Source organism: Hemiscyllium ocellatum, chromosome 33, assembly GCF_020745735.1.
Source record: "Hemiscyllium ocellatum isolate sHemOce1 chromosome 33, sHemOce1.pat.X.cur, whole genome shotgun sequence".
Lineage (NCBI taxonomy): Eukaryota > Metazoa > Chordata > Chondrichthyes > Orectolobiformes > Hemiscylliidae > Hemiscyllium > Hemiscyllium ocellatum.
Genome location: NC_083433.1, coordinates 9,022,484 through 9,037,686, shown reverse-complemented (window position 1 = coordinate 9,037,686; position 15,203 = coordinate 9,022,484). Strand labels below are relative to the sequence as shown.

Here is a 15,203-nt window from a genome sequence, read left to right as displayed (position 1 = left end):
ACAAAAATCAGAAACAGGCTGCAGCTGTCAGTGAGGGCTATAAAAACAGCTCTGTTCTGGTATTTACAATATCTGCGTCTTGACACTTCCCTCAGGGCAGGAGAAAGTAAGGACTGCAGATGCTGGAAATGAGAGCTTAAAAATGTGTTGCTGGAAAAACGCAGCAGGTCAGGCAGCATCAAAGGAGCAGGAGAATCGACGTTTCGGGCATAAGCCCTTCTTCAGGCTTATGCACGAAACGTCGATTCTCCTGCTCCTTTGATGCTGCCTGACCTGCTGCGCTTTTCCAGCAACACATTTTTAAGCACTTTCCTCAGGGCAGCAATAGAGAAACAAAGGAAAAATCAGCAGAAGATATGACCAGAAAGAATGAGAGAAGAACTGCCAAGTGAGGAGTGACAGAAAGAATTCTGAAGAGACATGAGCTTGGAGAATTGTGGGAGGGAAGGAGGGGTGCAGTACATTTCTGGTTGTCATCTTGGAGATGGAGGCAAGATGGTTGATGTGTTTTGAGCACTTTTCATGACTCAGGGAAAGAAAATATGTTAGAAATGATACTGAGACAGAGTTAAGGATGCTGTAGGAAAGTGTTAAGATAGAGCAAGGGAAGCAGGATGATGGGAATATGGTCACATACAGACAGGGTGGTTAGAGCACATTTAGCACACTGTTATGAGACCTCTAACACATCCTTTACTTCACTGAAGAGACCATTGAGTATAGGAGTTGGGGCGCTAAGTTGAGGTTGTAAATGAGAAGCTGAGGACTGCAGATGCTGGAGATCAGAGTCGAGAGAGTGGTGCTGGAAAAGCGCAGCAGGTCAGGCAGCATCCGAGGAGCAGGAGAATCGACGTTTCAGCAAACGCCCTTCATCAGGAATTCCTGACCCGCTGTGCATTTCCAGCACCACACTCTCAACAACTGAGGTTGGACAGGACATTGGTGAGGCCTCTTCTGGAATACTGGAGTGAAGGGGAGAGAGGGAGGGGGAGGGAGAGAGAGAGAGTGAGCTAGGGTGGAGAAAGAGAGGGGGTGGAGAGAGAGGAGGGGTAGAAAGGGAGAGAGAATGGGTGGGAGGGAGGGAGGGGGGGAGAGAGGGAAAGAGAGAGGGACAGAGGGAGGGAGGGGGAGGTGGGGAGAGGGGGGGGGAGAGAGAGAGAGGGAAAGAGAGAGAGAGGCAGGGAGAGAGAGGGGGACAGAGGGAGAGGTTCAAGTCTTGGTTGCAATGGTAGAGTGGTGGAAAACAGAAATGTGTAAGAGGGCAGGAATGGAGAGAATGTGAGAAACTGGGGCAGGAGAACAGGCACGGGGGGGTGGGGGCAGTCACGGGAGGGGGGAGTCATGGGTGGGGGGAGGCACATGTGGGGGAGATGCACAGGCAGGGGGGAGAGGGGATGTACTGGGTGGAGGGGAGGGGGACGGGGAGGAACGGGGGTGGCGGGGGGGAGGTGTGGGTTGGTCTTGAGGCTGAGAAGAATGGACAAAACCACAAGGACTTCACGAACAGCAACTTCAACCTTTAGGCGAAGCTCTTGCTTGAGCAGAAACTAACACAGGTCTGTCCCTGTCCCTGTCCCTGTCCCTGTCACTGTCACTGCCCTGTCCCTGTCCCTGTCCCTGTCCCTATCCCTGTCCCTGTCCCTGTCCCTGTCCCTGTCCCTGTCCCTATCCCTGTCACTGCCCTGTCCCTGTCCCTGTCCCTGTCCCTATCCCTGTCACTGCCCTGTCCCTGTCCCTGTCCCTGCCCCTGTCCCTGTCCCTGTCACTGTCACTGCCCTGTCCCTGCCCCTGTCACTGCCCTGTCCCTGCCCCTGTCACTGCCCTGCTCCTGTCCCTATCCCTATCCCTGTCCCTGCCCCTGCCTCTGTCACTGCCCTGTCCCTGGCCCAGTCCCTGTCCCTGTCACTGCCCTGTCCCTGTCCCTATCCCTGTCACTGCCCTGTCCCTGCTCCTGTCCCTATCCCTATCCCTGTCCCTGCCCCTGCCTCTGTCACTGCCCTGTCCCTGGCCCAGTCCCTGTCCCTGTCCCTATTCCTGTCACTGCCCTGTCACTGCCCTGTCCCTGCCCGGTCCCTGTCCCTATCCCTATCCCTGTCCCTGCCCCTGCCTCTGTCACTGCCCTGTCCCTGCCCGGTCCCTGTACCTGTCCCTGTCCCTATCCCTGTCCCTGTCCCTGTCACTGCCCTGTCCCTGTCCCTGTCTCTGTCACTGCCCTGTCCCTACCCCTGTCCCATGTGGCTCCATCATTGCAACACAGCCACACTCAGGCGAGGGAACATTAATGGGCTTTCTTGAAGAAATGCTGAGGGAGGATATCTCTGCAGCTTTCAGGTTTAAGCTGCAGGTCCATGTGGAGAAAGTGAGGACTGCAGATGCTGGAGATCAGGGCCCCACTTTCCGACTGCAGTTCCATGTGAATCTGACCCTCTAATGATCTCACTCTTTATGCACATGCTAAGGCAATTATTCATAAAGTAAAGGTATGTCTAGTTATCCTTTCCCTACACCCTGTGTCACAATCTTCCCCCAAACGTTTGGTTCATGAGCTATATATGGCTTTCGTCGCACACTGCCTGAGTACTCCAGGCCATCCCCTGACAATCTCCCTTTCTCCTGAGGCAGCATTCCCCAGCCCCTCCGTCTGCTCCCTTTGAGGATGAGTGCAATATGGGTGTGCTCTCGAAGCGTTTCCCTGCACACGGACATATTGTACAAGAGGCTTGAGCAGCTTCTCTGCTTCCTGGGATGTTCCATCTCTGAGGAACTGGGAAGGGCAGGCCATGACCTGGTGGTATTATCTCTGGACTGTTAGTCCAGAGACCCAGGTGACGTTCTGTGGAGCCAGTCCAAATCCCACCACAGCAGATGGTGGAATTGGAATCGACTGATAACCGTGAAGTTATTGCCGGTGGTCAGGAAAAACCCATCTGGATCAGTAATGCCCTTTAGGCAAGGAAACTGCTATCCCTTTGGGGCAGCACGGTGGCTCAGTGGTTAGCACTGCTGCCTCACAGTGCCAGAGTCCCAGGTTCAATTCCAGCCTTGGGTGACTGTCTGTACGGAGTTCGCACATTCTCCCTGTGCCTATGTGGGTTTCCTCAGGGTGCTCCGGTTTCCTCCCACAATCCAAAGATGTGCAGGCCAGGTGGAGTGGCCGTGCTAAATTGCCCATAGTGTTAGGTGCATTAGTCAGAGAGAAATGGGTCTGGATGGGTTACTCTTCGGAGGGTCGGTGTGGACTTGTTGGGCCGAAGAGCCTGTTTCCACACCGTAGGGAATCTAATCTTGTCTTACCCAATCTGGCCTACATCTAACTCCAGATCCACGGTGATGTTGTTTGACTCTAAACTGCCTTCTGGATTGGCAATAAATGCTGGGCCTAGCCATGAATGAACAAATAAAAACCTGACTGGAACAGTGGTAAAGATCCTTCACGGAAAACCATGACTGATGACAGCGCTCTCCCGGACTCAAGTCCCCTCGCTACAGAAGAGAGTGAGCTGGACTGCCCCCTCCGGACCAGGGAGGGAGGTGACAGGCGATATAGTGAGGATGGTTCTGAAGGTGAGCAGGTACCCCCTATTCCAAAGGACAGGAATCTATCAGTGCGTCAGCATGAGGTGGTGGAGGTGCAGATGGGAACATGGCCCGTAGCTCCACCAGGAAGTCAGGATAAACTGGCCACCTGGATGAGGACTGGGATGTGTAGGGAGATCCTGTGTGTGTTATTCTCATTTGCAGAATCTCCTGAAAGTTCACGCTCAGCAACCAACATTTATTTGCCTGACAGGCAGATCCTGACAGACAGACCCCTGACGAGCCCTGATAGACTCTGACAGGCAGACCCTGACAGGCAGACCCTGACAGACCCTGACAGACAGACCCTGACTGACCCTGACAGGCAGATCCTGACAGACAGACCCCTGACGAGCCCTGATAGACTCTGACAGGCAGACCCTGACAGGCAGACCCTGACAGACCCTGACAGACAGACCCTGACAGACAGATCCTGACAGACAGACCCCTGACGAGCCCTGACAGACTCTGACAGGCAGACCCTGACAGGCAGACCCTGACAGACCCTGACAGACAGACCCTGACTGACCCTGACAGGCAGATCCTGACAGACAGACCCCTGACGAGCCCTGACAGACTCTGACAGGCAGACCCTGACAGGCAGACCCTGACAGACCCTGACAGACAGACCCTGACTGACCCTGACAGGCAGATCCTGACAGACAGACCCCTGACGAGCCCTGATAGACTCTGACAGGCAGACCCTGACAGACCCTGACAGGCAGACCCTGACTGACCCTGACAGGCAGATCCTGACAGACAGACCCTGACGAGCCCTGACAGACTCTGACAGACGATAAGAAGAACAGCAGCTACCCCTACAGGCAGTTACTCTGTGGCTTGATAATGCCGTCTGGTATTTATTGCAGCATCTCACTGAAATCTATCGTCTCCTACAGGGGCTTTAACAGGGTGAATGGTGAGAGGGTGTTTCCCCTCACTGGAGAATCTAGCACCAGAGGGCACAGTCTCAGAATAAATAATTTCAGGCTGAGATGAGGAGGAATGTCCTCTCTCAGAGGGACCAGTGCCTTTGGGACTCCTTGCCACAGAGCGCTGTAGGGGTGCACAGCCTCGGTGTATGTTTAAGGCTGAGATTGATTCTTGACCGGGCAGGGAATCATGGGAAAGGGCAAGAAAATGGACATGAGGAATGTCAGATCAGTTACAAGCCTATCAAACGGTGGAGCAGGCTCGAGGGGTTGAATGGCCCTCCTCCTGTTCCTGTTTCTTATGGTTTCCCAAACTAGAGGGCATAGGTTTAAGGTGAGAGGGAAAAGATTTAAAAGGAACCTAAGGGGCAATGTTTCACACAGAGGGTGGTGCGTGTATGGAAGGAGCTGCCAGAGGAAGTGGTGGAGGCTGGTACAATTACAACATTTAAAAGGCATCTGGATGGGTTTATGAAGAGGAAGGGTTTAATGGAATATGGGCCAAGTGCTGGCAAATGGGACTAGATTAGGTTAGGATATCTGGTTGGCATGGACGAGTTGGACCAAAGGGTCTGTTTCTGTGCTGTATGACTCTACAACTCCATGGATTATCTGCCTCTCTGGTGGCAATCATTCTCTTTCACTTGTTCCTGAAATCTAAAATCTAGTACGTCATGGAGCAGAGTCAATGGGCTGGATCGGACAGCAATATGGAACATCTCGGAAGGGTTCCAAACTCAGGTGCCGTGCGGTGTGATCTGTTGCTATGGTACTGTGGGACTCCCTACACCAAATGGACTGCAATGATTCAAGAAGACACCTTCTCAAGGGACAAGTAGGGAGGGGCAGTTAATGCTGGCCCAGCCAGCAACACCCACATCCTCTGAAAAATAAATCAACAAAGAACCACAATAGCACCTCAGAAGCACACGTTCAGTAGCTACTCTCGGGTAAAGGTACAGTTAACCCTTTACTTTCCAGCTCCTTCACTGCTTCCTCAGCCTCACCATCAACTACTCCTCGATCCCAACCATCTCCCACCAGTCCCTTGTTAGCCTGGCAGTGCTGTAACCATGACCACATCACCGTGGAGATACACAGCACCTTTGATGTGGTAACATATCTGAAGGTCCTCTGTGGAGGTCAAACCCAACTTGAACACCAAGACAAGGAAGGAGACTTTTGGGGCACGGGTAATGAAAACCTTGGTCAGGGCAGCTCTTAGGGACTGTGGGAAAGTAAGGTGAGAGGCTGAGAGATTTAGAGAGGGATTTACTGAATTTAGGACAGCAAATTTAGGTAGGGCGGCACGGTGGCACAGTGGTTAGCACTGCTGCCTCACAGCGCCTGTAGACCCGGGTTCAATTCCTGACTCAGGCGACTGACTGTGTGGAGTTTGCACGTTCTCCCCGTGTCTGCGTGGGTTTCCTCCGGGTGCTCCGGTTTCCTCCCACAGTCCAAAGATGTGCGGGTCAGGTGAATTGGCCATGCTAAATTGCCCGTAGTGTTAGGTAAGGGGTAAATGTAGGGGTATGGGTGGGTTGCGCTTCGGCGGGTCGGTGTGGACTTGTTGGGCCGAAGGGCCTGTTTCCACACTGTAAGTCTAATCTAATCTAAATTTCCTTCCCTACAGGGCACCACTTGGATTTTTAACCTGTTGTAGTTACATGACCACCATTAGGCATTCCAGAACCTTCTGCCATGATGGGATTTGAACCCAGGAGTCCCGAACGATAGCCTGGAGTTAAATTATAAAACAGTACAGCAGGCCCTTCGACCCACTGTACCTGTGCTGACCATGATGCCATTCTAAACTAACCCCATCCACCTGCACTTGGTCCACGTACCTCTATTCCCTGGTTGTTCAAGCATCTGTCTAAATGTCTCTTAAACATTGCTATTGTATCTGCGTTTACCATCTCCCCGCGCAGCACATGACAGCCAACAATCACCCTCTGTGTAAAATACTTGCCTTTCACATAGAATCAGAGGGTCATACAGCATGAAAATAGACCCTTGGGTCTAACCAGTCCATGCAAACCATGCTCCCTGTCTAAACTAGACCCACCTGCCTGCGTTTGGCCCATCTCTCTCCTATCCATGAACTTATCCATCTCACTGGAGCTTAGGAGGCTGACGTGTGGCCATAGAGAGGTTTTCAAAACCATTGAGGGGCATAAATAAGGTGAATAGCAAAGGTCTTTTCCCGAAGATGGGGGAGTTCAGCAGAAACTCAAACCCTGACCATTTTCTCAGCCATCTCTCTCTCTCGCTCTCTTTCTCGCTCTGTTTAGACTCAGAAGTGAAGGCCCCAGGATGGAAACCATTTTGTTCGGTCAGCCACCTGACCTTTAACTTCTGGTGCTCTCACTGTTCTGTCCGGAATGTCGGTTAGAGTCTCGGATGTGGGGTGTTAAATGGAGCATGGTTTGATTTGATTTTGTTTGAAACACTGGGCTGGTTTTCCACAGATGGTGCCTCATGTGAACTTGAGTTCTGGCTGCCTGTCTCATACTGCCATCTACAGACTCCCCTCTCACACTGACTCATGTTCATCACATCTGAATGAGGCAGGATCACCGACTCTGAGGGAGTAAAGTGAGGGCCCTCGACTTGGAGGAGGGAAGATGGTAGATTGGAGAGAATCTACAGCTTCAAGGGCACAGGGTCCACACAGCAGCCTCGGGCCCAGGCAGGCTCCAAATACAAAACTAGGCCCTGACAATATTACAAAAAGGGAGCAGCCTCCTTCAGTGTACTCCCTTAACTCCGTCATTGCCGCTTCCAGTACTGCTCTCTCAATGCTCCGAACCCTTTCCAAAGAGCCCCGGGAACCCAACATGGGGAACACATCAGAAAATTACATACTGGTCCCATAAAAATATAAGATGGTTGGTAGCGCTGGAAGCAGCAGTTATTACCGGAGAGGCAGACAGCTCTCTTCAATCTTATGTATATTCACCAGGAGGCAGCTCCTTCACACGTTAGCCTTCTCTTCTTTCTCACTCTCATTCTCCTTGGGCCCCCATCTCTCTTTCCCTCTCAATCTCTCTCCTTGTCTGTATCTGTCCCTTTTGCTTTGTTCCTTTCTCCCTATCTCTCTCTCTCACTCCCATATCTCTATCTCTTCCTCTCCCAGTCTCTCACTTTCTCTCCCCATCTCACTCTCCATCTCTTTCTCTCCTTGTCTTTCTCTTTCCCTTTCCGTCCCTGTCTCTCACAGACTGTGTCCCTCTCTCTGTCTCTTTCCTTCCCTCTCTCTCTCTGTCTCTCACTCTCTCTCCATTCATCTCTCGCTTTCTTTTCATCTCTTACCCCATCTCTCTCTGTCTCCCTCTCTCTTTGTCCCCATCTCTCTCTCCATTTCTCTCTCTCTCTCTGTCGCTGTTTCTATCTCTATTCCCTTGTCTCACGCCCCTGCCTCTTTCTCCATCCCCATCCCTCTCTATTCCCATCTCTCTCTCTGTCTACTTTCGTGTCTCTCTTTCCCTCTCTTGCTGTGTGTCTCTCTCTCTTTCTTTCCTCCTTTCTTCCTATCTCCCTCCTTATCTCTCTCTGCTTCCCCCTCATGTCTCTCTCTCTCTCTCTCTATGCATACATACTTAAAAATTACACACCAGCTTATAGTCCAACCAGTTTAATTGGAAGCACTAGCTTTCGGAGCGCCGCTCCTTCATCAGGTGATCACCCTGTTTCTCTCCTTTTCTTGTCATCTCTCTCTCCTTGTCTCTCTCTCTCTCTCTCTCTCTTCCTGTCTCTATCTCTCCTCTGTCTCTCTCTCTCTCTCCCTCTTCCAGTCTCTTTCCCCAACTCTCTCTCTCTCTGTCTCTCCCATCCCCTCCCCAGTCTTCCTATCCCCCTCCCCGTCTCTCTCGAACCTTTCTCTCTCTACTGAATGACGTGCTGCTTAAAAACTAGAGTGAATTGATGGGAGTAAAAGACATCATGCTCTCTGACCTGGTTACCTGTTTGTAAAGAAAAGGCCTGCATTTATATAGCACCTTTCATGACCTCAGGATGTCCCGAAGTGCTTCACAGCCAATGTGCAGTCCCGTGAGAAATTCAATTTCGAAATAGCCAATTCCTTCAAATCCACAGCTCAACCCCGAGTTACAGAACAGGGAAAACACAAGCATTCTCTTTCACAGGACTTCTTCAATCCCCGAGGCAAGAGGCACAGAGAATTGCTGGAGAAACTCAGCAGGTCTGGCAGCATTTGTAGAGAGAGAGAGAGAGAGAAAAAAACAGAGGTAACATTTCGAGTCCAATGACCCTTCTTCAGAACTGCAGCAGATCCTGAAACATTGACTCTGTTTTTCTCTCTCTCCCCCCACTGATGTTACCAGACCTGCTGAGAATAGGATAGAATCCGGATAGTATGGAAACAGGCAATTCGACCAAAAATGCCCACATCAACTCTCAGAAGATCATCCCACCCAGAACCATCTCCCTACCCTATCCCTGTAACATCCATGGCTAACCTACACGACCCTGGGCACCATGGGCAATTTAGCATGGCTAATCCACCCGAACCTGAATACCGCAGGATTGTGGGAGGACACGGGGAGAATGCGCAAACTCCACACAGACAGTTGCCTGAGGCTGTGAGGCAGCAGTGCTAACCACTGAGCCACTGTGCTACCCACAGCACTCTGCGAGACCGTTTACAGTGCAGGCCCATCGGCCCATCGTGCTAGGGTTGGCTCTCTGCCACAGCCAGTGACCTCGTGACCCCTGCCTTACCACCTTATGCCCTCTTCCTGTTCTGACAATGATCCAAATCTGTCTCGGAGGCGGCAAGGTGAGGTCTCAGGACCACCTCTCCAACTCACGATGTCCACACACTTGGCACGCTGGGCAAACGAAAGGAGAGTGCGTTTTCGGGGCGCCAACTGAACCCTGGTGACAGGCGCCATCGCCGTGGAGGTGGGGTCTGCTAGACCCTGTGCTCACTCACTAGCACCTTCCCCACCCACCCCACCCCTAAATCGCACCCAGGAGCCAATCGGTGAATGTAGTTCTTACCTCGGGGCATCGAAGCTGTCGTAGGAACCCACCGTGTAGTGCCGGAACAGCCTCTTGGCTTTCTCGGTCCGACTCTCTGCTCGGGAAGAAAAGAAACGCATATTTTAAACCAGGGCATCTCCAATCTCCCCCTCCACCTCCACACACACAGCAGGGTCACAGGACAGGCCCACACAAGCTCAGGGGATTGGCAGGCGTTGCCACGGAGATCAGACAACAGCCGTGAGGGCCCCCTACATCTTTTCCCCCATCGCGGCCCCTGGCCTAGTGCACTCCAAAGCCTTCTCCCTCTGGTTGAATGGTCTGACACGGGGCCAGGTACCTTCCTGGGAAAGAAAGACTGTGGTCTACACAGATATCTCAGCTGAATCACTCAACTGAAACCACCGCCCGATTCCCCACCCAACAGGATGCGGTGGGGCCTGGACAGAACGGGCCTGGGGAAGATGTTACCACCAGCAGAAGAGACTGGGAGCCGAGGGCACAGCCTCAGAGTGAAGGGACAAGCCACTACAACTGAGAACGGGGAGGATGGTTGATCTGTGGAACTCATTGTTATGGAAGACTGTGGGTGTATTGAAGACAGAGACAGATCGGTTCTTCATGAGTGAGGGGGTCGAGGGCTAAAGTGGAAAGTCAAGAGGATGGGGTTGAGAAACATATCAGCCATCATTGAATTGCAGAGCAAACTTGATGGGGCAAATGGCCTCATTCTCTTCCAGTACGTTATGGTCTTATGGCAACCAACTCTCGTTGTTGTGGTTCTGTTTGCCGAGCTGGGAATTTGTGTTGCAGATGTTTCGTCCCCTGTCTAGGTGACATCCTCAGTTCTTGGGAGCCTCCTGTGAAGCGCTTCTGTGATCTTTCCTCCGGCATTTGTAGTGGTTTGAATCTGCCGCTTCCAGTTGTCAGTTCCAGCTGTCCGCTGCAGTGGCCGGTATATTGGGTCCAGGTCGATGTGTTTATTGACCACTGCAGCGGACAGCTGGAACTGACAACTGGAAGCGGCAGATTCAAACCACTACAAATGCCGGAGCAAAGATCACAGAAGCGCTTCACAGGAGGCTCCCAAGAACTGAGGATGTCACCTAGACAGGGGACGAAACGTCTGCAACACAAATTCCCCGCTCGGCGAACAGAACCACAACAACGAACACCCGAGCTACAAATCTTCTCCCAAACTTTGAACCAACTCTCATTTCTAATCTTCCAGCCTCATTTTCCCACAGGGAAGTTGCTGTCCGGATTCATGTGAAATCTGGGGCCTGAAAGTACAGGGTCACCCCCAGGGAAAGGCTTTGCCAGCTCCACATTCAGTGTGACTGATGGGGCAGATCTGCCCAGTGGCACCCAGATCCAGCAGCAGAATAAGAGTATTGTTGTATCCAACCCTTAAAAGAAGCATTGAACACTTCCAGGGTTGGATTGTTCCAGTTGGTTTGGAATCCCCAGTGCCCGGTTCAATCTCTGAACGGGAATGCAGTTGTGGTGGGGGGGGAAGGGGGTGCAAAACCAGGGGGTAAGGGGTATGCCACTCAATATCTTCCCAAAGATGGTCAATTGTGAAAGCCATCTCCTGGTGACCATTCTGTTGAGGACAACTTGGCTAACAGGAGACCTGTACAGCGGGTTTCCCCAGGCCAGCAGCCTACTCCTGGGAGATGGGGGTGCTGCTGAGCTGGGTACGGGGTGGGGGGGGTGGTATCTGAACTTTGAACCAACCGTGGGCATCCTGGAGAGAAACCCTCAAAGTAAGGGAGCTGAGACAGGCAGCACCATTGGGATGGAAGGGGGAAGCTGTCAGCAGAAAGAGGCCATTCAGCCCATTGAATCTGCATCAACCCTCTGAAGATCATCCGACCCAAACCAATCCTGCATTTCCCATGGCTAACCCACCCAGCCTGCACATCCCTGAACACTACGGGCAATTTCCCATGGCCAATTCACCTGACCTGCACATCTTTGGACTGTGGGAGGAAACCAGAGCACCCGGAGGAAACCCACGCAGACACGGGGAGAACGTGCAAACTCCACACAGACAGTGGCTCAAGGGGGGAGTCAAACCTGGGTCCCTGGCGCTGTGAGGCAGCCGTGCTAACCATTGAGCCATGCTGCTGCCCTCTTTGGTCAAGGTTATGGCCTTTGACCTCCCGCAGCCACACCTTCAGGACATGGAGACTTCAGGCCCATTGGCCACTCAGTGGTTGAAGGGTGCGGGGCTCCAAAGCAGGAAATGTATCCTCGTGAAGGGGAAGCAGTGTGGGGCCTGAACTGGTTTCGAGTTCCTTTGGAGGGGGGGTGGCTAATCCTGGTGCCACTGGGAAAGGTCTCCGGGAGATGAGAATGTAAACACACGCCACCTCTGCCCTGGCCACTTCCTCTGCCTCCATTTCAGCTCCAAACCTCAGTCCATAAGACAGAGAGACTTCAATCCCCAACCTCCCAGTCTCTGTCAATTCTCAAAAAGGCCACTGGATGGCAGTCTGCTACAAGGAAAGATGTATAAACAAAATACAACACGCTGCAGATAGTGGAAAATCAAGTGGTTTTTCATGCAATTCTCCCCTCCAACTCTCACCAGCTCTTTCTCTTGTCTCTCTTCTTCATTTTGCCTTTGGCCCCTGGGTCATCTGATTTGCTTTCTTATGTTGGAGAAGACAAGCGACTGCAATGGGGACCCAGCTATCCCAGCATTCACTGCTGCAGTGAAAGCCCTCTATTTAAAATTATGCAGTTTAAATAGGGACCCTCTGAAGTTGTGACAACAATCAGGTTAGCCCCAGCTCCATCTTCTCTCGTTGTGGGATAGATTAAGTTACTGGGAAGATTCTCAGAGACCCCAGACGCAGCTTCATCCCTACGCTGTCCCTAAGTCTGAACTGTGTGTAGGTTGAAGCATGATACTTAAGGAAGGGTGTCCTGTTCTTGCAGGGAATAAGATGTAGATTTGCCAGAAGGAGACCTGAGGTCCAAAGTTTAAATTACGAGGGGGCATGGGACGTGGACAGAAACATGGGTTATATTCTCTTCATTATAGCAGGTTACGGTGTGATTTAGTTGTGGTTTTGGGGAACTGACAGGGTTAACAAGAGAGACATTACTCCCACAGGTTGTGGGGAGTAGGGGTGGGTTGTGACAAAGGGCACATTCTGAAAATGACCCCCATCAGGAGTGGAATGAGGAAGTACCCACCCCCACCCTCTGCTGTGTCAAGATTTGGAACTCTCTATCCTCAATAGCAATTGGTAATACTTCAATTGTTAAATCAACTTTTTTCAAAATTAAGTCACAGGAGAGAGTATCACTGGCTAGGCCCAGCATTTATTGCCCATCCCTAATTGCCCTGAGGGCAGTGACGAGTCAACCACGTTGCTGTGGTTCCGGAGTCACATGTAGACCAGACCGGATAAGGATGGCAGATTTCCTTCCCTAAGTGACATGAGTGAACCTGAGGGATGTTCCCAACAATGGATTCAGGGTTATCTTCAGACTCATAATTCCAGGTCTTTAAAAAATTGAATTCCAAATTCCACCGTCAGCCGTGCTGGGATTGGAAGCCAACTCCCCAGGGTCCGGGGGTCCTGGATTACCAGTCCCAGTGATAATACCATTAGGCCTTCACCAAAGGCATTTAGCAACAGGAGGCTGAGGTGGGTGTAAGGACTTCGCTCACAGATCTACCAACTTAGAGCACAATCGACTGAGGGAGTGGAATGGCCTCCTCCTGTTCTTGTCCAATGGGTTCGATGGATGGAATGGCCTCCTCCTGTCCTGTGCAATGGATTCGATGGGCAGAATGGCCTCCTCCTGTTCCTGTGCAATGGGCTCGATGGATGGAATGGCCCCCTCCTGTTCCTGTGCAATGGGCTCGATGGGCGGAATGGCCTCCTTCTGTTCCTGTGCAAAGGGTTCGATGGGCGGAATGGCCCCCTCCTGTTCCTGTGCAATGGATTCGATGGATGGAATGGCCTCCTTCTGTTCCTGTGCAATGGATTCGATGGATGGAATGGCCTCCTCCCGTTTCTGTCCAATAGGTATGATGGGCAGAATGGCCACCTCCTTTCCTATCCAATGGGTTAGATGGGCGGAATGGCCTCCTCCTGTTCCTGTGCAATGGGCTCGATAGATGGAAAGACCTTCTTCTGTTCTTGCACAATAGGTTTGATGGGCAGAATAGCCTCCTTCTGTTCCTGTGCATTAGGCCCAATGGGCAGAATGGCCACCTCCTATTCCTGTCCAACAGGTTAGATGGGCGGAATGGCCTGCCCCTATTTCTGTCCAATGGGTTAGATGGGCGGAATGGCCTCCCCCTATTTCTGTCCAATGGGTTAGATGGGCAGAATGGCCTCATGTTTCTGTGCAGTAGACCCGATGGGCGGAATGGCCTTCTGTGGCTCCAGTGTTATGTCCCTTGTATTTCAGACCAAAGGGAGGCCATTGGGTTCATCAAATCCCAGGTGAACAGCACCACATCCCACCCACTCCCCTCAGCTGAAATGTCCCTATGGCCAGTGATGAAGGGAAGCTGGATAAGCCTGGGATGTTTTCTCTTGAGCAGAGGGGGCTGGTCGGGGAGGCAGTGGGTGGAACTGATTGCAGTGTGTACGATTATGGGGAACGTGGATAGGAAGCAGTTGCTCCCTTTGGTTTAGGAGGGGATTTGAGGAAAACCTTTCTTCCCCCAGAGGGTGGTAGGGGTCTGGAACGCACTGCTTGACTGGGTTGTAGAGTTGGGAGACCCTCCAACATTTAAAAAATATTAAGATGAGCCGTTGAAGCGTTGTAACACTCAAAGCTATGAGCCTAGTGTGGCCAGTGTAGGTAACAGTGTAATTGTGTTAGGTTAGACTCAATGGACCAAATGGCATCTTCGGTCCTGTATGATTCTGATTCCTCAGCTTCAGATTTTTTACTTGTGATCTTTCTGGCATGATTCCAGGTGAGGGACTTATTTCCATTTGAGCAACTCAGTGTAGAGTTAGTTTTACTCTGCATCTAGCCCCATGCTGCACCTGTCCTGGGAATGTTTAATGGGGACATATCTTTGACCGACCTTTGACATTGCCCTCCCAGAATCCTCCACCCCCTACCTTTACTCTGTATCTACCCCTGTGCTGTCCCTGTCCTGGGAGTGTTTAATAGGGACAGTATGGAAGGAGCTCTAACCCTGTGCTATATCTGCCATGCGAACATTTGATGGGGACAACGTAGAGAGAACTTTACTCTATATTTGACCCTGTGCTGTCCCTATCCTGGGAGTGTTTAACAGGGATGGTGTAGAGTGAGCTCTATTCTATATCTAACCCTGTACTATCTCTGTCATGGGAGTGTATGATGGGGACAGTGTAGAGGAAGCTTTACTCTGTATCTGACACTGTGCTGTCCCTATCCTGGGAGTGTATGATGGGGATGGTGTAGAGTAAGCTTTACACTGCATCTGACCCTGTGCTGTCCCTGTCCTGGGAGTGTTTGATGGGGATGGTGTAGAGTGAGCTTTACATTGTATCTGACCCTGTGCTGTCCCCATCCTGGGAGTGTTTGATGGGGACGGTGTAGAGTGAGCTTTACACTATATCTGACCCTGTGCTGTCCCTGTCCTGGGAGTGTTTGATGGGGATGGTGTAGAGTGAGCTTTACATTGTATCTGACCCTGTGCTGTCCCTACCCTGG

The 15,203-nt window shown here is 51.7% G+C and overlaps 1 protein-coding gene across 1 annotated transcript in view; it reads right to left on the bottom strand.

Moving 5' to 3' along the window:
* LOC132831202 (SH3 and multiple ankyrin repeat domains protein 1-like) overlaps positions 1-15,203 on the bottom strand; it is a 267,969-nt gene that overhangs the window by 192,447 nt on the left and 60,319 nt on the right. The window contains exon 13 of the mRNA XM_060849215.1: positions 9,534-9,609. Within this exon, the coding sequence (XP_060705198.1) occupies positions 9,534-9,609 (76 nt within the window). The remainder of the gene's footprint in view (positions 1-9,533; positions 9,610-15,203) is intronic.